The sequence below is a fragment of the Furipterus horrens genome, unplaced genomic scaffold, assembly GCF_987537825.1.
Source record: "Furipterus horrens unplaced genomic scaffold, mFurHor1.1.pri manual_scaffold_10, whole genome shotgun sequence".
NCBI classification, from domain to species: domain Eukaryota; kingdom Metazoa; phylum Chordata; class Mammalia; order Chiroptera; family Furipteridae; genus Furipterus; species Furipterus horrens.
This window is the reverse complement of record NW_028327180.1, coordinates 58,100,368-58,125,929: the sequence shown is the minus strand read 5'-3', so window position 1 is coordinate 58,125,929 and position 25,562 is coordinate 58,100,368. Positions and strand designations below refer to the sequence as shown.

The 25,562-nt window shown below is 39.6% G+C and overlaps 1 protein-coding gene and 1 non-coding gene across 2 annotated transcripts in view; one reads left to right on the top strand and one right to left on the bottom strand.

Moving 5' to 3' along the window:
* The window catches only part of TRIM58 (tripartite motif containing 58), a 45,163-nt gene extending 22,921 nt beyond the window's left edge, over positions 1–22,242 (bottom strand). The window contains exons 1-2 of the mRNA XM_090290380.1: positions 21,670–22,242; positions 14,722–14,817 (exon numbers count right to left, since the gene is read on the bottom strand). Coding sequence (XP_090146506.1) covers positions 14,722–14,817; positions 21,670–22,089 — 516 coding nt within the window. The 5' untranslated portion in view covers positions 22,090–22,242. The remainder of the gene's footprint in view (positions 1–14,721; positions 14,818–21,669) is intronic.
* LOC150000343 (U6 spliceosomal RNA) lies at positions 15,254–15,359 on the top strand. Its single transcript, XR_016513887.1, has one exon. It is a non-coding gene; the product is annotated as a U6 spliceosomal RNA (small nuclear RNA).
* Positions 22,243–25,562: the final 3,320 nt, after the last annotated feature.

Below are 25,562 nucleotides of genomic sequence, written 5' to 3'. Positions count from 1 at the left end.
AAAAAAGCCTAGAACAGAAAAGACTCCAAGACTCGTTGTATGAATCCAGTATTATCATAATTCCAAAACCAGGTCAAGACACAACAAAGAAAAAAACTACAGGCCAATATCGCTGATGAACATAGATGTTAAAACCCTCAACAAAATATTGGCAAACAGGTTCCAGCACCACATTAGAAAAATCATACACCACGATTAGGTGGGATTCATCCCAGGGATGCAAGGATGGTTTGATATTCGCAAATCAATAAATGTAATACAACACATAAACAAAATAAAACACAAAAACCACATGATCATATCAATAGATGCAGAAAAAGCATATGATAAAGTACAACATCCATTTAAATGAAAAGACTCAGCAAAATGGGAATATAGGAAGCATACCTCAACATAATGAAGTCCATATATGAGAAACCTGAAGCCAACATCATACTCAATGGGCAAAAACTGAGAGCATTCTCCCTGAGGTCAGGAACAAGACGAGGATGTCCACTCTCTCCACTCCTATTCAACATAGTCTTGGAAGTTCTAGCCACAGCAATCAGGAAAGAAAAATAAAAGGCATCCAAATTGGAAAAGAGGAACTAAAACTGTCATTATTTGCAGATGACATGATAGTGTACATAGAAAACCCTACAGACCCCATGGAAAAACTACTCGACCTAATAAATGAATTCAGCAAAATAGCAGGGTACAAAGTCAATATTCAGAAATTGAAGGCATTTCTATACATCAACAATAAAATTTCAGAGATAGAAACTAAAAGAAAAATCCCATTTACCATAGCAACAAGAAAAATAAAGCACCTAGAAATAAACTTAACCAAGGAGGTAAAAGACCTGTACTCAGAAAACTACATAACGCTGAAGAAAGAAATTAAGAAAGATACAAATAAATGGAAGCATGTACCATGTTCATGGATGGGAAGTATCAACATCATTAAAATGTCCATACTACCCAAATAAATTTATAGATTCATTGCAATCCCTATTAAAATACCAATGATATATTTCACAGACCTTGAACGAATACTTAAAAATTTTATATGGAACCAAAAAAGAGCCTGCATAGCCACAGCAATCTTGAGGAAGAACACAGAAGGAATCACATTAAACTATACTACAAAGCCATTGTGACCAAGAGAGTCTGGTACTGGCATAAGAACAGACATAGAGATCAGTGAAACAGAATACAGAGCCCCAAAATAAATCCAGGTCTATATGGTCAACTCGTATTCAACAAAGGGGGAAGAAACATAAAATGGAGTGAGAAGAGCCTCTTCAACAAATGGTGCTGGGAGAACTGTTCAGGGACATGCAAAAAAATGAAACTAGACCACCAATTTACACAACACACCAGAATAAACTCAAGATGAATCAAAGACTTAAACATAAGATGTGACACCATAAAAGTCCTAGAGGAAAACATAGGCAAGAAAATTTCAGATATCCCATGTAGCAATATTTTCACCAATACATCTCCTAAGGCAAGGGAAATAAAGGAAAAAATAAACAAATGGGACTACATCAAACTAAAGAGTTTCTGCTCAGCAAAAGAAAACATCAGCAAGATGAAAAGGAAACCAACCATATGGGAAAAAATATTTGCTAATGATACCTCAGACAAGGGATTGATCTCCAAAATATATAAAGAACTTACACATCTCAACACCAAGAAGAGAGACAGCCCAATTAAAAAATGGGCAAAGTACCTGAACAAGCACTTCTCCAAGGATGATACACGGAGGGTCCATAGACATATGAAAGAAAGCTCAACATCATTGGCCATCAGAGAGATGCAAATAAAAACCACAATGAGATACCACTTCACACCAGTCAGAATGGCCATCATCAACAAATCAACAAACAACAAGTGCTGGCAAGGTTGTGGACAAAAGGGAACCCTAATGCACTGTTGGTGGGAATGCAGACTGGAGCATCCATTATGGAAAATAGTATGGAATTTCCTCAAAAAGTTAAAAATGGAACTGCTTTTGATCAAAAAATTCCACTGCTAGGATTATACCCAAAGAACTCTGAAACCCAAATTCAAGAGTACTTATGCACCCCTATGTTCATAGCAGCACTATTTACAATAGCGAAGTGCTGGAAACAGCCTAACTGCCCATCTGTAGATGAGTGGATAAAAAAAAACTGTGGTATATTTGCACAGTGGAATACTATGCAGCAGAAAGAAAGAAGGAACTCCTATCACTTGCGATAACATGGATGTAACTGAAGAGAATTATGCTTAGTAAAATAAGCCAAGCAACAAAAGACAAATACCATATGATATCACCTAATACAGGAAACTAATGAACACACAAATAAAATGAACCAGAAGCAGGTAAACAAGGAGCAGACTAACAGTGAGCAGGGGGAATGGGGGAGGGAGAGAAGGGGATAAGAAAGAGAAGGGTCTAGTCAAGAAAATAGTATAAATGACCCATGGACATGGACAATGGGGTGGGGATTGACTATGGGAGAAGGGGTGTGCAGGGTGTGGGCGATGGGAAAGTGTGGGACAATTGTAATAGAAAAACAATTAAAAATAAATAAAATTTTATTTGTTTTTTTGGAGGGGACCCCCACTCTGTAACAATTGCCCTGTCTTGGACTTAATACCCTTCATAATCTTATAAAGGACAATGGGTGAAGGTCTCATGCTCCTCTAGCCCTTGGGTCCATAAATCCCTAATAAGAGTTGGGGTGTGGAGGAGAGGGTGGCCTTCCCATGTGGGGAAGTATCTTACAGACTCCAGGTCAGTTGGCTGTCCCCAAACAGCAACATGCTCAGTTTAACAGGGTGGCATCCTTGTTGTATTCTGGGGGCAACAGAGTTAAGAAGCATCATTAAATCCATAACCACTAGATGACAAAGGCAGGGATTAATTTTTTAATGTCCCACATTAGGAAAAAAATGCTTCTTTGGAGGATGGTGTACAAGGCATGTCACACCTGTACAAAGCGCTTTTGCCCACTGTACTTAGTTTGGGCTGAGGGAAATGTTTTAGGTTTCCCCCATCTCAGACCTCTGGGTCCTTTCTGTCCAAGCCATCAGGATAGAAAAGAGAAACCAGTTTTAAAGTGAAGCCCACAAACCACCCCATACTTCACCAACCCAACCACTTAGTTCAGCCAAACCATTGAGTCTCAGGAGGCAGCAATGCAGACAGAATTAAGTGAGGCCTATACGTACATACTCAGGTAATGAGATCATAGGCTTATGCCCTATGAAAACAGAACACACGTTAACTTATGCAACATAACCCACAAACCAGTTTTTAAATCTGTGAGACTGTCTTATTAGGAAGACATCCAGTTGCAAGGCATGTGACATTCTTCCTGCCTGTAAATTAAACATCTTTGATGATGTCACAGACCTAGTTTAACTTTCAAATGAAAACAAACTTTAAATGAAAATAAACTTTAAAGACAGTTAGCTGCAGTAGTTTAGTCTACCACTGAGCATTGTGATTTTTCTTGAATTGTGATTTTTCTCAAGATAATCCTCCTTGTCATTAAAGGGACTTCATTAAGTCCAGTTTTAATTTATCCTGTTTGTTTGCATAAACACAAGAGCAGCAAATGATCATATATGATCTTTAATTCTGCTTTGCTGGAACTTGCACAAGGAACCTTTAGGGTGACTTTGAGTATGCCCTTTAGGACACAGAGGCTTAGCCACACACCTGTCATTCAGCCTTGCCTGTAAACACCTGTCTTTTCCAAGTCCTTCAGGTTTTCCATTGTGCCTTAAGGTTCCTTCTAGCCACCTTTCAGGAAAGCACCTTTGTTCCTTCCCTGGAAAGATTGCATGAACCGCACAACCAACCAAGGTGTCAGGTCTTTCCTTCATGGGCTTTTCTTAGCTTCAAAAGTCAATCCCAGTTCTTCTGGGCTTTTTGATAACAACCACAGTCCACGCAAGCCTCCTTTAGGCATGACATTCCAGTAAGTCTTGGTTAACAAAACCTCTATTAACAACTGGTCTTATTAGTTTTATGCAAAGAACCTTATGTCATTACCTACTTCTTCAGAAGGCCAAATTCTGGAGGGATCAGGTAGGGAGAAAAATATACAGCGTGAAGGAATATCCTTGTCCTTATATTCACTAAAATTGCATTTTCATACTTTACATTTTTTGTTCACTTTCCTACATGTGAGGGTTTTGGGGGGAGGGGTTGCTGGCTCACTTATTAATTTATTTTGCTATCATTTTACCCCTCTCTAAAATTTTTGTTTGTTTGTTTTTCTATTACAGTTGTCCCACTTTTTCCCCCATTGTTTCCGTGCACCCAGCCCACCCCTTCTCCCACAGTCAATCCCCACCCGCTGTCCATGTCTGTGGGTCATTTATATATGCTCTTTGACTAAACTCTTCCATTTCTTACTCCATTTCTCTCCTCCCCCCCCTCACCCCTTGTCACTGTTAGTCTAGTCCTTGTTTACAAACCTCTGGTTCAATTTTTCTTGTTTGTTTGTGTTGTTCATTAGTCTTCTGTAGTAGGTGATAGCATATGATATTTGTCTTTACCTGGCTTATTTAGCTAAGCATAATTCTCTCTAGTTCCATCCATGTTGTTGCAAATGGTATGAATTCCTTCTTTCTTTCTGCTACGTAGTTCTCCATTGTGTAAATGTACAGTTTTTTGATCTGCTCATCTACAGATGGGCACTTAGGCTGTTTCCAGCACTTGGCTATTGTAAATAGTGCTACTATGAAAATAAGTTCTTTTGAACTGAGGTTTCAGGATTCTTCTAATATAATCCTAGCAATGGAATTCTGGTTCAAAAGGCAGTTACATTTTTATTTGTTTGAGGAAATTCCATACTACTTTCCATAGTGATTGCACCAGTCTGCATTGCCACCAGCAGTGCACTAGGTTTCCCTTTTCTCCGAATCCTCGCCAGCACATGTTTGTTGATTTGTTGATAATGGTCATTCTGATTGATGTGAGGTGGTTTCTTGTGGTTTCTATTTGCATATCTCTGATGGCTAGTGATGATGAGCATTCTTTCATATGTCTATGGACCCTAGTATGTCCTCCTTGGGGAAGTGTTTGTTCAGGTCCTTTGCCCATTTTTAATTGGATTGCCTGTCTTCTTGGTGTTGAGTCCTATAAGTTCTTATATATATTTTGGAGATAATACTCTTGTTTGAGGTATCATTTGTAAATATTTTTTCCCATATGATTGGTTCCCTTTTCATCTTGCTGATGTTTGTTTGTTTGTTTGTTGTCTGCTGAGCAGAAACTCTTCAGTTTGATGTAGTCCTATTTGTTTATTCTTTCCTTCATTTCTCTGGCCTTAGGAGATGTATTGGTGAAAATAGTGCTACGTGGGATATCTGAAATTTTCTCGCCTATGTTTCCCTCTTGGACTTTTATGGTGTCGTGTCTTACATTTAAGTCTTTGATCCATCTTGAGTTTATTCTGGTGTACGGTGTAAGTTGGTGGTCTACTTTATTTTTTTGCATGTCCCTACCAGTTCTCGCAGAACCATTTGTTGAAGAGGCTCTTTTCACTCCATTTTATGTTCCTTCCCCCTTTGTCAAATATTAGTTCACCATATAAACCTGGGTTTATTTCTGGGCTCTCTATTTTGTTCATTGATCTATATGTGTGTTCTTATGCCACTACTCAGCCCTGGCTGGTTTGGCTCAGTGGATTGAGCGTCGGCCTGCGAGCTAAGTGACGCTGGTTCGATCTTCCACTCAGGGCACATCAGAGAAGGAAAACTCTGATTCCAAAAAACCTCCGCTGCCTTGCGGCATACCTCTTCAGGGGAAAGGCTAAGGGAGTAAACCCCAACAGAAAATCCGGAGCCGGAGTCCCTAAGGCGGTTTGACGTTGTAGTCAACACTGGCAACTCCTGCGGCGCACCTGAAGCCAAGCTGTATTGACTCCGTCTTTCCCTTGGATCCTTCAGCTGCGAAGAGAGGGGGCGTCTGCTGCATGGGCAACAGCAGACCCTCCATATCACCCTGCCCAGGCTCTGTAGCTTCAGCTTCACTGGAGAGGACACTCCAGTGTCATCGCAAGATGTCGATTCAACACGGGAGGAGACAGATACCATGTCACTCCCGAGTCGGACTGCACAACCATTCTCGGCGGTGCAGATAGACTCTTAAGAAGCTACACCATCGTCTCTCGAGACGGACGGCTGCCGACGATGCCACTACTAGACTGTTTTGATTACTGTGGCCCTGTAGTATAGGTTGGTATCAGGTATTGTGATTCCTCCTACTGTGTTCTTCTTCCTCAAGACTGTTGTGGCTATTCGGGGTCATTTTTGGTTCCATGTACATTTTTGAAGTATTTGTTCTAGGTCTGTGAAATGTGTCATTGGTATTTTAATAGGGATTGTATTGAATCTGTAAATTGTTTTGGGTAGTATGGACATTTTAATGATGTTGATTCTTCCTGTCCATGAACATGGTATATGCTTCCATTTATTTGTGTCTTTTTAATTTCTTTCTTCAGTGTTATGTAGTTTTCTGAGTACAAGTCTTTTACCTCCTTGGTTAAGTTTATTTCTAGGTGCTTTATTTTTCTTGTTGCTATGGTAAATGGGATTTTTCTTTTAGTTTCTATCTCTGAAATTTTATTGTTGGTGTACGAAATGCCTTCAATTTCTGAATATTGACTTTGTACCCTGCTATTTTGCTGAATTCACTTATTAGATTGTGTATTTTTTTGTTGGAGTCTATAGGGTTATCTATGTACACTACCATAATATCTGCAAATAATGACAGTTTTATTTCCTCCTTTCCAATTCGGATGCCTTTTATTTATTTTTCCTGTCTGATTGCTCTGGCTAGAAGTTCCAAGTCTATGTTGAATAGGAGTGGAGAGAGTGGACATCCTTGTCTTGTTCCTGATCTTAGAGGGAATTCTTTCAGCTTTTGCCCCCTGAGTATGATGTTGGCTTCAGGTTTCTCATAAATAGCCTTTATTATGTTGAGGTATGCACCCTCTATTACCACTTTGCTTAGTCTTTTCATCATAAATGGGTGTTGTACTTTATCAAATGCTTTTTCTGCATCTATTGATATGATCATGTGGTTTTAGTTATTCATTTTGTTTATGTGGTGTATTACATTTATTCATTTGTGAATATTAAACGATCCTTGCATTCCTGGGATGAATCCCACTTGATCATGGTGTATAATCTTTCTAATGTGTTGCTAGATCCTGTTTGCCAATATTTTGTTGAGGATTTCATCAGCGATATTGGCCTGTAGTTTTCTTTCTTTGTTGTGTCTTGAGCTGGTTTTGGAATTAGGGTAATACTGGCTTCATAGAACGAGTTTGGGAGTCTTCTCTGTTCTAGACTTTTTTGAAATAGTTTGAGAGGGATAGTAGTTCTTCCCTAAAAGTTTTGTAAAATTCATGCGTGAAGCCATCCGGTCCAGGGATTTTGTGTGCTGCGAGTTCTTTTAATACTGCTTCAATATCACTCTTTGTTATCGGTCTGCTCAGGCTTTCTGCTTCTTCTTGATTCAGTTTTAGAAGATTATATATTTCCAGAAATTTGTTCATTTTACCTAGGTTTTCAAATTTCTTGTTCGTAGTAATTTCTTACAATTCTTTGTATTTCTGTGGTATTGGTTGTGATTTCTCCTCTTTTATTCCTGATTTTATTTATTTGGGTTCTCTCTCTTTTTTCTTAATGAGTCATTTAAAGGCTTGTTGATTTTGTTTATCTTTTTAAAGAACTAGCTCCTCGTTTTATTGATCTTTTTAATTGTTTCTTTAGTCTCTATGTCATTTAATTCTGCTTGGAATGTGATGATTTCCTTCCTTCTACCTATTCTGGGCTTTGTTTGTTGTTGTTCCTGTAGTTCTTTTAGCTGAAGGTTAGATTTTTTATTTGAGACTCTTCTATTCTTTTTAGGTAGGCCTGTATTGCTATGAACTTTCCTCTCAGGACTGATTTCATTGTATCCCATAGGTTCTGGGTTGTTTTATGTTCATTATAACTTGTTTCCAGAAGCCTTTTGATTTCTTTCTTGATGTCATTGTTAACCCATTCATTAGTTAATAGTATGTTGTTCATTCTCCATGAGTTTGAGTGTCTTTGAGTTTTTTCCTCAAGGTTGATTTCCAGTGTCAAGCCATTGTGATAGGAGAAGATGTTTGATATAATTTCAATTTTCTTGAATTTGTTGAGGCTTGTTTTGTGTCCTACCATGTGGTCTATCTTTCAGAATGTTCCATGTGCACTTGAAAAGAATGTATATTTTGCTTCTTTGGGGTGAAAGTTGTATATATATCAATTAAGCCCATTTGATCTAGAGTGTTGTTCAATGCCTCAATATCTTTGATGTTTCTTTGCTTCAAAGATCTGTCCATTGTTGACAATAGGGTGTTAAAGTTCCCTACTCTGAGTGTGTTGCTGTCTATATCCTTCCTGAAGTCTTTCAAAATTTTCCTTACAGATTTGGGTGCTCCTATGTCGGGTGTATATATGTTGACAAGGGTTATATCATCTTCATGGATTGTTCCCTTAAGTGTTATGAAATTCCCTTCTTTGTCTCTTTTTATGGCCTTTGCTGTGAAATCTGTTTTGTCTGATATAAGTATTGCTACCCCAGTTTTTTTTTTCATGTCCATTTGCTTGAAATATTTTTTTCCATCCCTTCACTTTCAGTCTGTGTAGATCTTTTGTTCTCTGTTAAGTCTCCTGTAGATAGCATATATGTGGGTCATGCTTTCTAATCCATTCTGCTACCGTATGTCTTTTGATTGGTGCATTTAATCCATTTACCTTTAAGATTATTATTCATAGGTACTTATTCATTGTCATTTTTCCCTTTGTACTTGTGTTCCTCTCTGTCTCTGTCTGTTTCTTCATCTTCTTAGAGCAGACCCTTTAGCATGTCTTGCAATGCTGTTTTGGAGATGTATTCTTTTAGCTTCCTTTTGCCTTGGAAACTCCTTATTTGATCTTCCATGTTGAAAGAGAGCCTTGCTGGGTAGAGTAGTCTTGGTTGTAGGCCTTTGTTTTTCATTGCTTGGAATATTTTTTGCCATTCCCTTCTGACTTGCAGTGTTTCTGTGAGAAATCTCATAATAGCCTTATTGGAGCTCCCTTGTATGTTATTAGCTGTTTCTCTCTTGCTGCTTTTAGGATTCTCTCTTTGTCTTTCAACATTGCCATTTTAATTCTGATATGTCTTTGAGTGGGGCTGTTAGGGTTCATCTTCATTGGGACCCTCTGTCCTTCCCAGACTTGTGTGACTTTTCCTCTCATCAACTTAGGGAAGTCTTCTGTCATTACTTTTTCAGAAAGGTTTCCTATCCCTTGCTCCTCCTCTTCTCCTTATGGTACTCCTATGATACAAATATTATTATGTTTCACATTGTCGTGCTGCTCTCTTAAAACCTCTTCATCCTTTTTCAGTCTTTTTTCGTTTTGTTGCACTGTCTGGGAATTTTTTCTATGTTGTCCTCCAGCTCACTGATCTGATCTTCTGCTTCCTCTAATCTGCTTTTGATTGATTCTACTGTGTTCTTCAATTCAGAAATTGTACCCTCATTTCCTCTTGGCTCTTATTGATAGCTCCTATTTCCTTTTTAATGCTCGTGTAATTCTCAGTAAGTTCCTTGCAGTTTTCCTGGAGTTTTTTTGTAGTTTTCTTTGAGCTTACTGAGCTCCTTGAGCTTCCCTATGGTTCACGTTTTGAATTCCATGTCTGATAGTTTGGTTTCCTCTATTTCATTTAGCACTCCTTGGAATTCTTCCTTTCCTTTTGATGGGATGTTGTTTTTCTGTCCCCTCATTTTTATGACTCTTCTTGGTTGTTGCTGCTTCTTAGATTGATCTATATTTCCTGGATCTGCCCCTGGTGGCATCAGATCATGTACCAGTCTGGGCCTAGGCAGCCTGTTGGAGACTACCAGAGATGTACTTCCTTTGTGTTTCTCCTTTAGTTGTTAACCTGTTCAATATGTGATCAGCCCTCAGACTTCAGCACCAAGGGTGAGGCAGCTTAATTCTTGTGGGTGGGGCTTTTGCCTTCCCTCAGGCTGATGCCAGTTGGAGGGGAATGGTCTGTCTGAAGCATGGGGAGTCAGCACTGGGACGTGGTCAGCTGCTCCCTCAGTTCTCCCCTCAAAGCCACCGCCCAAAATTCTCCCCAAGTGTCTCTAGTCCTCTCTGCCCTCCCTCTGCTTGAGCCCAGGCTAAGTGGGTGCCAAAATACTTTCATATGTGATCCATTTAAGACCTCTTTGTCTCCAGCTGTTCCAGGCCAGCAAAAACCTTGTGTCTTTTCACTTTTCACAGCTGGATGCTATTTTACTTTCCCCTCTGTTGCGAAAGGCTAGGAAGCCCTGGCTGCTGAGCTGTTTCTTAGTCCCTTCAGCAGCCACCTGTGGTAGCCTAGCCAGCCCACACTTCCTACCAGTCACGTTGTAATGAAGTGGCCTTTTCTGTCCCTCCGCGGTTAGAAGACTTCTCTCCAGCTAGTGTTCAGTTAGTTGTTCCAGATGATTTCTCCACAATTAGGTTGTAATTCCACATTTGTCCTGGGAGGAGGTTAATGTAGCTTCCACTTACTCCTCTGCCATCTTGGATCACCCCCAAATAAATAATTTTTTTCAAAGAAAAATCATTGACTAAATCCAATACCTACTTATGAGAAAAATTCTCAATGTAGTGGAAATAAAGATAACATACCTTAACATAATAAATTCTTTATATAGCAAACCCACAGCTAGCATCATACTCAATGGTGAAAAAGCTAAAGGTGTTTCTCTTAAGATCAGGAACAAGATAATGCTGTCCACTTTCACCACTTTTTTTGAACGTAGTATTGGAATACTTGCAAAAGCAATCAGCCAAGAAAAAAAAAAGGCACCCAAACTGGAAAAGAAAGAGGTAAAACTGTCATTATTTGCAGATGATATAATATTATATATACAGAACCCTAATGATTCCACCATAATTTATTAGAACTGAGAAATAAATTCAGTAAAGTAGCAGGAAATAAAATTAATATTCAGAAATCAGTTTCTTTTTTTATACACCAATAATAAGCTATCAGAAAGAGAAACTCAGAGAACAATCCCATTTACAATTGCATTAAAAATACCTATGAATAAATTTACCCAAGGAGGTACAAAACCTGTACTCAGAAAATTATAAACATTGAGCAAGATACAAATAAATGGAAGTATATACCATGTTCATGGAAAGGAATAAGCACCATCATTAAAATGTCACTACCCAAAGAATTCTATAGATTCAATGTACTCTCTATCAAAACATCAATGGCATTTTCCACAGAACTAGAATAAATAATCCCAAAATTTATATGTACCCACAAAAGGTCCCGAATAGCCACAGCAATCTCCAGAAAAAAAGAACAAAGTTAGAGGAATCACACACAAGGCCATTGTAATCAAACGTGCATGATACTGGCATAAAAAGACACATTTACAAATAGAAAAGAATAAATAACCCAGAAATGAACCCATGCTGTATGATTAATTAATATATCACAAAGGAGACAAGAATATACAATGGGATAAAGATAGTCTGATCAATAAATAGTATTGGGAAAACTGACAGATATGTGCAAAAAAGGAACTAGACCATCTTATTACACCATATACAAGAATAAACTCAAAATAGATTAAAGACTTAAATGTAAGACCCAAAGCGATAAAATTTCTTGATGAAAATATGGGCGATAAACTCTCAGACACTGCTCTTAGTAATACGTTTTCTGATATATCTCCTTGGGTATGGGGAACAAAAGAAAAAAATAAACAAATGAGACTACATCAGCTAAAAAGGGTTTTCACAGCAAAGGAAAACATCAACAAACAAAAAGACAACCTACTGAATGAAAGAAGATATTCACAAGTAATATATCCAATAAGGGATTAATATCCAAAATTAATAGTGAACTCATACAACTCAACACCAAAAACACAAACAATACAGTTTAAACATTGACAGAAGACCTGAATAGACATTCCCCAAAAAGGAGATAGAGATGACCAAAAGATATATGAAGAGATACTCTATGTCATCTCACACCTATCAGAATAGCTATCATCAATAAATCAAAAACAACAAAGGTTAGCGAAGATGTGGATAAAAGGGAACACTTATGCACTTTTGGTGGTATAAACTGGTGCAGCCACTATGAAGGATGCAACATCGTGAAGGGTCCTCAAAAAATTAAAAATATAAATACCTTATGACCCATTAATTCTACTTCTGATAATATATCCAAAGAATACCAAAACACTAATTTGAAAAGATGTATGAACCTGTGTGTTCATTGCAGTTTTATTTATAATAACAAAGATATGGAAGCAATCCAAATACACATCAACAGCTGGTTGGATAAAGAAACAGTACTTATATACAATGGACTATTACTCACCTATAAAAAAGAATGAAATCTTACCATGTGCAGCAACATGAGTGGACCTAGTGGTTATTGTGCTAAGTTAAATAAGTCATACAGAAAAAGTCAAATACCATATGATTTCACTTATGTGTGGAATCAAAAAACAAAATAAACATACAAAGAAAACAGAAACAGAGTCATAGATACATACAGTGAAGAACCTGAGGTGGGTGGGAGGGATAGGTGAAACAGTTGGAGGGAGTAAGAAGTTACAAAATATTCATGAGATATAAAGCACAGCATAGGGAATATAGTCAGTAATACTGTAATAACCATGCATGGTGCCAGGTGGGTACAGAAGTTATCAGAGTTCACTTCATAAATTATAGAATCATCTAACCACTATGTTATACACCTGAAACAAATATAAAAATTTAAAAATAAATAAACCTAAACTTTAACCTCAAAGCTAAGTCTAACCTTATTACTATCAGGTACCCTTGCTCTGAGATATCACCCAGAGAACAGTCTAGGATTTTACACCAGGTTTATTGAAGGAAGGGAGGGAAAGGGATTAGAGGTAAGAGAGAACTTCTGGGCCAACTCAAGGGCTCATAGGAGCAAGGGAAGGGGAAAGGGGAAAGAAATGGGGAGTGGAGACTCCTGGTCACCCATGGAATTCCCTGCCTGTGCATCTGCAGGCGCCATCTCCATACCTTTCCAAATATACATTTTGGTTAGGGTGTTTACCCATTAACACATTCAGCAGGTTATTTACATCTCCCTGCTTTTCCCCCACCAGACCAGTCAATATATCATGCTAGGTCCATCAACATTTCTTCTGGGAACGAGCAAAGTCCATTTTTATTTCCTATGGGAGAGGCTGGGACGAGGTTAATTTGCAGATGGTTCATATACATATGTCAAAAGTCAAGGTGGGCAGTCCAGCTGCCACCATGTTCTGACAATTACTAACCCTAATGCTAATCATTAAATCAACTATAAGTATAACCCTAATCCTAAAAGTAACTCTAACCCTAACTCAAAACTTGACCCTTACTTCAGCCCAATTTAAACCTAAACCCTAACCTCAAAACTATCTCTAACCCTAATCATCTCAAGTCTAAACCTAAACCTAACCCTAACTCAAACCATAACCTTAATTTACAAATCAACTGTAAAACTAAAGCTAGCTCTAAGTCCAATCCAACTCATAAACTCAACCTAACCCTTATCCTAACTCTAACCCTAACACGAATGCAAACCTAACACAAACCTTAAACCTAACCCAACGTTAGTCTTCACCGTAACGCTAAACCTAATACTAACCCTAATTTATACTTCAAAACTAACAGTAAACCTAACTCTAATCCTAAACTCAAACCTAACCTTAAGTCTAACTATAACTACAACTCTATGCCTAATACTAACTCAAAACTTAACCCTCACCCTAACCCTTACCCTAAAACTAACTTTGACCCTAGCTTTTATCCTAACCTTAATCCTAACTCTAATTTACACCAAAACTCTGACCTTAAAGCTAATTCTAAACCTAACCCTAACCTTAACCAGAATAAAAAACTCAACCCTAAAACTAACCCTAACCTTAACTCAAAACCTATTTATAACCCTATAAAAAAAGTCATATTCTATACAATAAATTTTCTATATGGTACACTATTTCACATATAGTTTGTATATATAGTTTCTCGATCTAAATAGACCCTATCTGATATTTGACCAGACTATTCCTTGTTGTGAGTTTTGGGGTCTGCCCTGTGCATTTGTAGAGTGCTAATCAGTATACCTGGACTCCACCCATTAGATGTCAGTAACACTTCCCAGCCCCTGATAGTGACAACAAAAAAAATATCTGCTGATATTGCAAAACTAACCTTGGAAGGAAAGACCACCCATCTGAGAATCATTCTGTGCATGTGTGTGTAAGTGGCTATAAGAAACAATGAGCCAATGTTGTATAGAAGAGAGATTATATATGTGGTAAAGAGGCTGAATGTCCAGATGATCCTTATCTATGTGCCATGGATCACTTCTAGCTGTGCTTTATCTATATCAATGCTAAGAAATGTTTAGTACTCATTCATCCAGAAAGTACAATCTTCACACTGGCCATGGCAGTACAAGATTCTGCTCAAGGTTCCAGGGATGAGACAGTGAATTTCGGTGAGAGCCAGATCGGCAAAGTTACTCATGATTCAGGTGGGGCTTACAGCTAAGAAGGACATAGATGTAACAAAAGTGTTGAAGCAGGAAAGAATGATGTAATGACTCTAATTTGAATCCTTCAGACAGGCAAGCCTCATGAAGTAACAATATTCTCATACCTTCCAAATGACAGTTTTCTTCCCAACATTAGCCTCCTGAGTCAAGGCCTCCTCCATCTCTTTCCTCACAAGTTCCAGGGCCGTCTGAAGCTTTGCCTGTTTTGGAAGATATGATGAGACGATTACAGACACCCTCATGCAGTACCTGTCCTGACTAGGTATGTCATGCACTACAAAGATCACCCAGAACAGGCCCCAGGAGCATACAAAGATGCCCAACCTTATTACAACTAAGTCAAATATACTGTAAGGTGTTTAATAACAAGGAATGCTCACAATTATAAAGTCAACTAAAATAAGTATATTTTATGTAACATGATACCAATTTTGGATAAAATGTGCTTTAAGGAGTATATAAAAACTAAGCAGAGGTCAGCAAAAACATACAATATATAAAACCTCACCTCTTAGTGTAGTGTCTGAGTAAGAAATGATATTATTTCTACACCTGTATATGTCAACTTCTGAAAATTATTTACTACTTTATAATTAGAAAATTGTTTATTATTATTAGATGACAAGACACCATGTAGTGCTTGCTCAGCAGCACATATACGAAAATTGGAATGATACAGAGAAGAGTAGCATGACCCCTGTGCAAGGATGACATGCAAATTCATGAAGAGTTCCATATTTTTATGAAGAGGGTTTAAGAGAACTACAGAATAACATGAAATGAAACAATATCCATATCATAGAAATACCAGAGAAGCAAGGAATAGAAAACCTGAAGAAAAAATAGTGACAGAAAACTTCCCTAACTTGACGAGAGAAAAAGTCATGCAAGTCCAGGAAGCACAGAGGGTCCCAATGAAGATGAACCCAAGCAGGCCCACTCCAAGACATATCATAATTAAAATGACAGCATTCAAAGACAATGAGAGAATCCTACACACAGCAAGAAAAAAACAGCAAATAACATACAAGGGAGCTCCGATAAGACTATCAACTGATTTCTCAACAGAAACACTACAAGCCAGAAGGGAATGGCAAAAAAATATTTCAAGCAATAAAAAAAAGGACTACAACCAAGACTACTCTACACAGCAAGGCTCTCTTTCAAAATGAAATGTGAAATAAGGAGTTTCCCAGAGGAAGACTAAAAGAATACATATCCACCAAACCAGCATTGCAAGAGATGCTAAAGGGAATGCCTTAAGAAAAAGAAGAAAAAGAGAGAGGGAGAGGAACACAGGTACAAAGGGAAATGAATAAATACCTGTCAATAATAAACTTAAATGTAAATGGATTAAATACTCCAATCAAAAGGCATAGGATAGTTGAATGGATATGAAAACATGACCCACATATATGCTGTCTACAAGAGACCTACCTCAAAACAAAAGATCTACACATACTGAAACTGAAGGGATAGAAAAAAGCACTCCACGACAATGGACATGAAAACAAAAGCTGGGGTAGCAATACTTATATTACAAAACAGATTTCACAGCAAAGGCCATAAAAAGAGACAAAGAAGGACATTTCATAATACTTAAGAGAACAATCCATCAAGAGGATATAACCTTGATAAACATATATGCACCCAACATAGGAGCACTCAAATATAAAAGGAAAATTTTCAAAGACTTCAGGAAGGATATAGACAGCAACACACTCAGAGTAGGGGACTTTAACACCCAGTTTTCAGCAATGGACAGATCCTTGAAGCAAAGAAACACAAAGAATATTGAGGCATTGAACAACACTCTAGTTCAAATGGACTTAGCTGATATATATAGAACTTATCACCCCAAAGAAGCAAATTTACATTCTTTTCAAGTGCACATGGAACATTCTGAAAGATAGACCACATGATAGGACACAAAACAAGCCTCAACAAATTCAAGAAAATTGAAAACATATCAAACATCTTCTCAGATCACAATGCCTTGAAACTAGAAATCAACCTCAAGGAAAAAACTCAAAGACATTCAAACTCATGGAGAATGAATAACATGCTATTAAATAATGAATGCGTTAACAATGACATGAAAGAAGAAATGAAGGAGCTTCCGGAAACTAATGATAATGAAAACACAATAGCTCAAAATCTATGGGACACAGAGAAAGCAGTCCTGAGAGGAAAGTTCATAGCAATACAGGCATACCTAAAAAGGATAGAAGGATCTCAAATAAAAAATCTAACCCTAAAGCTACAAGAACTAGAACAACAACAAACAAAGCCCAGAGTTAGTAGAAGGAAAAAATCATCAAGAGCAGAGCAGAATTAAATGACATAGGGACTAAACAAACAATCCAAAAAATCAATAAAACTAGGAGCTGGTTCTTTGAAAATATAAACAAAATTGACAAAACTTTAGCCAGGCTCATCATGAAAAAAAGTGATAGGACCCAAATAAACAAAATCAGAAATGAAAGAGGAAATATCACAACAGAAATATAAAGAATTGTAAGAAATTACTACAAACAACTGTATGGCAGGAAACTTGACAACAAAGATGAAATGGACAAATTTCTAGACATATATAATATTCCAAAACTGAATCAAGAAGAAGCAGAAAGCCTGAACAGACCGGTAACAAACAGAGAAATTGAAGCAGTAATAAAAAAAACTCCCGGCACACAAAATCCCTGGACCAGATGGCTTCACAGGTGAATTTTACAAAACTTGTAGGGAAGAACTAACACCTACCCTTCTCAAACTATTCCAAAAAATCCAAGAAGAGGGAAAACTCCCAAACTCTTTCTATGAGGCCTGTATCACCATAATTCCAAAATCAGGTCAAGACACAACAAAGAAAGAAAACTACAGGTCAATATCGCTGATGAACATAGATGCTAAAATCCTCAACAAAATATTGACAAACTGGATCCAGCAACACATTTGAAAGATCATACGCCACGATCAAGTGGGATTCATCCCAGGGATGCAAGGATGGTTTGATATTTGCAAATCAATAAACGTAATATACCACATAAACAAAATGATAGATAAAAATCACGTGATCATATAAATAGATGCTGAAAAAGCATTATGATGAAAACACTCAGCAATATGGGAATAGATGGGCCATACCTCAACATAATAAAGGCCATATATGAGAAACCTGCAGCCAACATCATACTTAATGGGCAAAAACTAAAAACATACTCCCTAAGATTAGGAATAAGACAAATATGTACACTCTCTCCATTCCTGTTCAACATTGTCTTGGAAGTTCTAGCTGCAGCTATCAGACAAGAAAAGGAAATAAAAGGCATCCAAATTGGAAAAGAGGAAGTAAAACTGTCATTTGCAGATGACAAGACAGTGTACATAGAAAACCCTATAGACTCCACTAAAAAACTACTAAACATAATAAGTGAAATTGGCAAAATAGCAGGGTACAAAGTCAATATTCAGAAATCAAAGGCATGTCTGTATACCAATAATAAAATATCAGAGATAGAAACTAGAAAAGAATCACATTTCCTATAGCAACAAGAAAAATAAAGTACCTAGGAATAATATTAACCAAAGAGATAAAAGACCTGTACTCGGAAAACTACAGAACATGGAAGAAAGAAATTAAGGAAGATACAAATCAATGGAAGCATATACCATGTTCGTGGATGGGAAGAATCAACATCATTAAAATGTCCATACTACTCAAAGCAATTTAGACTCAATGCAACTCCGATTAAAATACCAATGATATATTTCACAGACCTAGAACAAATACTTCAAAAATGTACATAGAACCAAAGAAGACCCTGAATACCCACAGCAATCTTGATACAGAAGAACACAGTAAGAGGAATCACAATACCTGATATCAAACTATACTACAAAGCCACTATAATCAAAATAGTCTTATACTGGCATAAGAATACACATATAGATCAATGGAACAGAAGAGAGAGTCCAGAAATAAACCCAGGTCTATATGGTCAACTAATATTTGACAAAGAGGGAAGGAACATAAAATGGAGTGAAAAAAGCCTCTTCAACAAATGGTGCTGGGAGAAGTGGTCAGGGACATGCAAAGAAATGAAATCAGACCACCAACTTACATCATACACCAGAATAAACTCAAGATGGATCAAAGACTTAAATGTAAGCTGTGGCACTATAAAAGTCCTAGAGGAAAACATAGGCAGAAAAATTTCAGATATCCCACAAAGCAATATTTTCACCAATATATCTCCTAAAACAAGGGAAATAAAGGAAAGAATAAACAAATGGGACTACATCAAACTTAAAGGGTTTCTGACCAGTGAAAGAAAACATCAGCAAGATGAAAAGGGGATCCAACCATATGGGAAACATATTTGCCAATGATACCGCAAACAGGGGACTGATCTCCAAAATATACAAAGAACTTATGCGTCTCAGCCAAGAAGACAGGCAATCCAATTAAAATATGGGCAAAGGAACTGAAAGAACACTTCTCCAAAGAGGACATACATGGGGTCCATAGGCATATGAAAGAATGCTCAACATCACTAGCCATCAGAGAGATGTAAATAAAAATCACAATGAGATACCACCTCACACCAGTCAGAATGGCCATCATCAACAAATCAACAAACAACAGGTGCTGGTGAGGATGTGGGGAAAACGGAACCCTGGTGCACTTTTGGTGGGAATGCAGACTGGTGCAGCCACTATGGAAAACAGTATGGAATTTCCTCAAAAAACAAAAAATGGAACTGCCTTTTGAGCCAGCGATTCCATTGCTAGGATTATACCCAAAGAATCCTGAAACCTCAATTCAGAAGAACTTATGAACTCCTATGTTCATAGCAGCACTATTTACAATAACAACATGCTGGAAACAGCCTAAGTGCACATCTGTAGATGAGTGGATAAAAAAAACTGTGGTACGTTTATACAGTGGAATACTATGTAGCAGAAAAAGAAGGAACTCCTACCATTTGTGGTAACATGGATGGAACTAGAGAGAATTATGCTTAGTGAAATAAGCCAAGCAAAGAAAGAAAAATACCTTATGCTATCACCTAATACAGGAAACTAATGAACAACACAAACAAATGAGCAAAATTGAACCAGAGGCATGTAAACAGGAGTAGAGTAACAGTTACCAGGGGGGAGAGAAGGGAGGTAAGTAGGGAAAGGGTTTAGTAAAGGAACTAGTATAAATAAGCTATGGACATGTACCACAAGGTGGGGATTGACTGCGGGAGAAGGAGTGGGCTGGAAGTAGCAATGGGGGAAAAGTGGGACAACTGTAATAGAAAAACAATAAATAAATCAAAAATTTTAAAAATGCCATGTAAGTTAGTATTTACTCAATGAAAAATAAATAGAATGTTGTAAATCTTACTAAGGGGCAAATAATTTAATGAAAACTGAATTTTCTTTCAACCCTAGGTCCCTGCTAGAGGTAAACACATACTTTATTTACAGACAACACACAAAAATGCACACATACACACACATTTTAAAACTACCTAAAGTCATTCAATAAGTCTCAGAAAAAAAATAGAAAGAAAATTTGCCAAAGTCATTCATGTCAATTATTTCTAAATTGATATATATAATGATGATGTAACATAATGCTGATAAAATACAGTAGGATTCATGGTGAATTTAACATAACCAAAGTGGTATTTGTTTTAGTATTTGCAAGGAACAGAATCACATAGATGGAGAAGAGCTCCCTCCCAGAGGAGAAGCTATGAGCAACAGCAAGGAGGTGGCTACGGCCTGGCATGCTTGAGGACAGCAGTTATTAGACTAGTGTTGCTGGATCTTGGCTGGTTAAGACAACAACTGTCAAACAGAACATAAAGCCCAGAAAGTCAAGACGAAGGCAAAGAAGTTCAGAAGATATTTATTTGGTATTTAATTGAAAGACTACTAAAATACTGAAAACTTCTCTAGAAATATTATATTAGCCATGGTCTGTATGGTGCTTTCAATGGAAAAAAAAAAAAGCAGAAACATTCTGCAAAAGTATAGCTCAGTAAAACTCAGAAAGCATCTGAGTTTTATAGATGACAACCAAAACCAAAAAGAAAACTCAGAGATTTTTCTAGGTAAGTCCAAAAGGAAGTTGAGGTGATAAACACTCCAAATCTTGATTTAAAACAAACCATGTTTTAAAAATTAAAAAAAGTATTTTTAATTATTTTATTGTGATGGTATTTTAGGTAAACATGTCAATGTATGAAACACGACTTTGACCTTTGTGCTAGTTGCTGTTGCAGATGTACGAATTTAAATGTGTTCAGAGTATGCCCAAGAACTTTTGAAGAGCACCAGGAGGGAGAATTCTGTTTATAGAGTGTCACAGATGTGCCTTTTGAGGGCCAAATACCCACAGGAGGTAAATATGAGTTGAAGCAATATCTGCCCTGCACCCTTATCTCCTGGATTCCTACTGCAGGACCCTGTGCCGACCCAGGTGCTATTTTTAACTAATGCTCAGACCCGATGGTTGTTTTGGTAACTATTAATTAAGGGTGGAGATCAACACTATGCAAAATGAAGGCACTATGCCAATGGTAATGGTTAGAATGCGCCAAGCACATAGCCCTCCACACCACGGCTCTAGCTGTGGGCCCAGACCATCAGCACGAGAAAAGGAGACTAGAAGTACCGGACCCGGGAAGGCTACCTAGGAGAGAGGGACTCGCTAAAAGAGTGTACGTCTGAGCTCCTTAACAGGGGTCCCAGATGGGACACCCCATCGTCCACCTGAGTGTGCGCTGTGGGAGGGGAGGCTCAGAGGAGGCATGCCGGGCGCGCGAGGAGGTTGGGGGGAGGAGGTTGAGCGGGGGTAGGGCGCTGGGAGCGCAGGCGGGGCGAGTGTCAGGGGCACGCGGGATGGCAAGGAGTCGGGGGCAAGGGGCGGCTTGGCGTAAGGCGCGAAGTCGTTAGGATCAGGTGGTGGCACCGGACACCTCCGCTGGACCTGCTTGGGCCGGAGGCTCTTCCAGGCCAGTCGGCCCGCCACTGCGTCTGCAAGCATAGCTCACCTGGTGGCGTTGGGCGGCCTCCTGCAGCGGCGCTGTGCGGTGGCCCCTGTGCTCAGGGCCGGAGTCGCAGGCCCAACACAGCGCCACCTGGTCCTCCTCGCAGAAGCGGCTGAGCTCATGGCCGTGCTGCGCGCACCGCACCCGGGAGGGCCCCGCGACTGGCCCCAGCTGCCGCACGCCGTCCACCAGGCTGGCCAGCTGCGGGTTGGGCCGGAAGCCCTCCCGCGTGAAGGGGCCGCGGCACTGCGGGCAAGCGAAGAGGCCTCCGCGCTCGCTATCTGTCTTGTCGCAGAACTCAGAGATGCAGCGCAGGCAAAAGCTGTGGCCGCAGTTCACGCTGACCGGGTCCTGCAGGAAGTCCAGGCACACGGGGCACCGTGCCTCCTCGCGCAGCCGCTGCCCGGGAGATCCCGCGGCCATGGCGCCGGCCTCAAGTCGTCGGTGCAACCTCCCTTCCGTCAGCACGCTCGGGAAGGGCCCTGCTGCCTGTTGCCTGCACTATCTTCTTAGGCCAGTCTGCAAGCTCCTGTACTGTCATCTCAGCCCTGTCTATCTCAGATCCGCTGCACACTCGGGAGGGGCCCTGCCTGAGGACAAGCGCGCTCAAGAATGGGTTTTATCCGCAGGCTTGGAGTCAGGAGGCCAGAGGAGCCAGTCCCAGTGAAAAGCAACAACGCACAGGCTCTGGGCCACCAGGGTAAATTAACACTCAGGTCTCTGGGCAACTGGATGTTTCTAACTGGAGCCCCTCACTGTGCACCTTACTCTGCTTCTGCTTTCACCACCAGTAATTTGGAGACGTGCTGAGCTAATTCTTCTGCTATGCTCTGCACTACCCCATGGCCTCCTCATCCTTACACACATAATGATTTAACATCTTTTTTCCAAACCTTAATCTGTCTACCTCCCGTTAATTAGTTCATGATTTAAAAAAGAAAAAAGAAAAAAAAAGAGTAGGTGAGTTGAAGGGAAGATAGATGCCCAAATAGACATGTGTGTGATTATGATAGGTCTACAGTTCAGTAATATTCAGAACATTTGAGTAAATATCTGGCTGGGTTCAGAGAGGGTCCTGGGAGGACTGCATGGGTGTTATGATTGTTGCAAAGTGAAAGCGAATTTCAGAGGTGACGTTGCTGTAGGTCAAGACATTTTTCAGAAGGGCAATGAGCAGAGCTCATCAATGCTGCTGCGCCTGTGTGTGGGGAGACTGAGAAAGACTGGGAAGGAGCAAGGTGATTTGACAGAAAGTATGTGATCCTGACTGAGGATGAGTATGTTGACATCATTAGGTAATAGGAAAATAGACATATCTGCCATCTGAGCAAAATAAAATTTCCATTTTGTTGAATTTGAAGTGATGGTAGGCATGTCTTCAGCAAACTACTCAGTTGGGTAGCTGGGCTCTCAGGCACAAGGTGAGCAAAAGACATGTGGCCCAGCTCTCAAGTAGCCTAATAACTGGGACAAGGAAACTCAACAGTGCTGCAAGAATATAACAGAGGACTCTAAGCCAGCCTATGAGGTCAGGTGGGACCTTCTGGGTTCTCTGAGCTAACACGTGGAGGGTGAGCGCCAACCACAGGTGGGAAGGGGCTGTGGCAAGCAGAACAGTGAGAGGGCAGAGTCCATATGGGCTGCGGTGGAGGGAGCCAGATTCTCTCATCACTACTCCCCACCCCACCCCAGGCAGGCAGATGTGTGGCCAGATGAGGAAGAGTGGTAACAGATAAGATCCCAGTGGATGCCAGGCCAAATGACTCAGGTCCTTGTGGCACTATCCTGTGACACTTGTCCTTATTCTAAAGACCAGGGCTTGCCTGTAGCTTTGGTAGAAGGCAGAGTTTAAGAGGTTTGAGACCATCTACTGAAAGGCTAGGTGGATAATGAAAATGGATAGATTGTTTGAGAGCAGACACAGACAGAGATGAGGAAAACATGAGGTTACAAAATAAAGGAAAGCACAGGGGGCTCCATGACAGAAAAGTGTACCCTGACCCTGGACTGAAGACTTGCTAGCCAAATAGCTTTAGAGGGGCTGTGTCAACTTTGTAGGCCTCACTTCCTCTAACATGTGAGGACAGTGCTAGTAGCCCTCAGGATCAAATAAGCTTATAGATAACACATGTTTGACACAGGTCCTGGCATGTAGTAGCATATTAAATTAAAGAAAAAGAGAAAACATAGCAAAGTGAGTGGAAGTAGGGTTGGTCTAATTTTAACTTGAATTTTCTGATGATCATTTTTTTTGGAGTGAATAAAACACTTCTGCATTTGCGCTGCAACCACCGCATTTGGTGCCCCCCTCATCTTCACCCTGACTCTATCCTCTGAATCACTGGCAGCTTGCATAGTACCAAACAGTTTAGCTACACCTTGCCCAGCCCCACCATGCCATCCCCTTCTCCATTAGTATTTTGTCTTCTCTGATAATATGGGGTCCTTCATCCTCTGACCTGACCTCCTGCTCTCCCTTGCTAATGTCTTTTGTCACTGTGGCTCTGGGCTCCTGAAACCATCTGCCCTGGGCCTCTGTGCTTTCTTCCCTAGCCTGAGTCATTTTTACCACTGCCTTGGTTTTAGGGATTTGCACTCTCCTAGCCCCAAACTAACAGGTAGCACAAATCTCAAAAAATCCTCAAAAGTAATAGCCAGTGGTACAGGCTTTCCCTTCCTCCTTGTGGTCTTTAAAAGGATCTATACTGGTTTTCGTTTCAGCAGCTGCACCCTGGATTTTTACTGTTTCTTTTTCCAAGAGACTATGTCAGTGACTCATTGAGCTGAGATTGTCTAACATCCGTTCACACAGCTTCAGATTCCCCTGGCGGGGTGAGGGGTGCCTGCATCCAAGCACCTCTGTGCTTCTGCGGAAGGAATTCAGAGGACACATGTGAAGCAGAGAAGCCTCCTCCCGGTTGAGGGTGAGCCTCTGAGACACTGACAAGTCTGCAGGAGATGCGCTGGCTCCCTGGCCTGCTTCCCATGCACAGAAGCTTTAATCAGTATGTGTGCATGTTAACAAAGATAGATTTATGTAGTGATGCTGTAGGTAAAAAGTAATTTACCATGTCTTAAGTAATTTAATGGATACAAAGATAAGAATATATCCAGTTCACACTTTTATTCCAAAATCACTTCACTCTGGGCCTGCACAGAGTAAGAAGCCAGTATAGGTTCTGGAATAAATTAACAAATACACTGTCTCTTGTGATGGATGACACTGTATATTTTTGGAATTACTTTATGTCCAAGGGAAAACTTGGGCAAGATGGTTGTTTATAATTTAAAACCACTATCTACAATCAAATAACTGAATAGAGATGATGAAATCATTGAGACAACTAACCACAGAAGATAAATCACAAATCTAGAAATCAACAATTACATACTCTTTTCAAGACAGTTGCATCTTGAAATTGGCAGATAATTTATTACCTTCATAAACCTCCTGGCACATAATTAGGAAGGAATGTGTGGAACACACAATGGAGGCATGGAAACTTCAGAATGATTAGCCCTGCACAGAATGGAACAGAACATGTTCCCAAAGGTTTTCACTTTCTCTCGGGTGCATTACGTGATTGGGGAGTAAGGGGTTTGGGCAAGAATTTGTTGAATATATATTAGATGCATGGTGTCCTATATAATCTTTATGGAAGACCCATTTCACCCTCCAAGGTCCTATAGGGTGTATCACAGCACTGTTTCAGGGCGATTCTGAGAACTGCGGGTGTTATGTTAGTGGATTCAGGCTGTAAGGGTCACCAAAGGAAAGGAGTAAATGTTTATGTGATATAAGATTTCAACAGCTTACCACTTGAGCCCAACACCTGGTGCCTGGCTCCAAAAACTCTCTGTTGAAGGAGAAAAAACTGTGTGCCTGTACTAGTCTG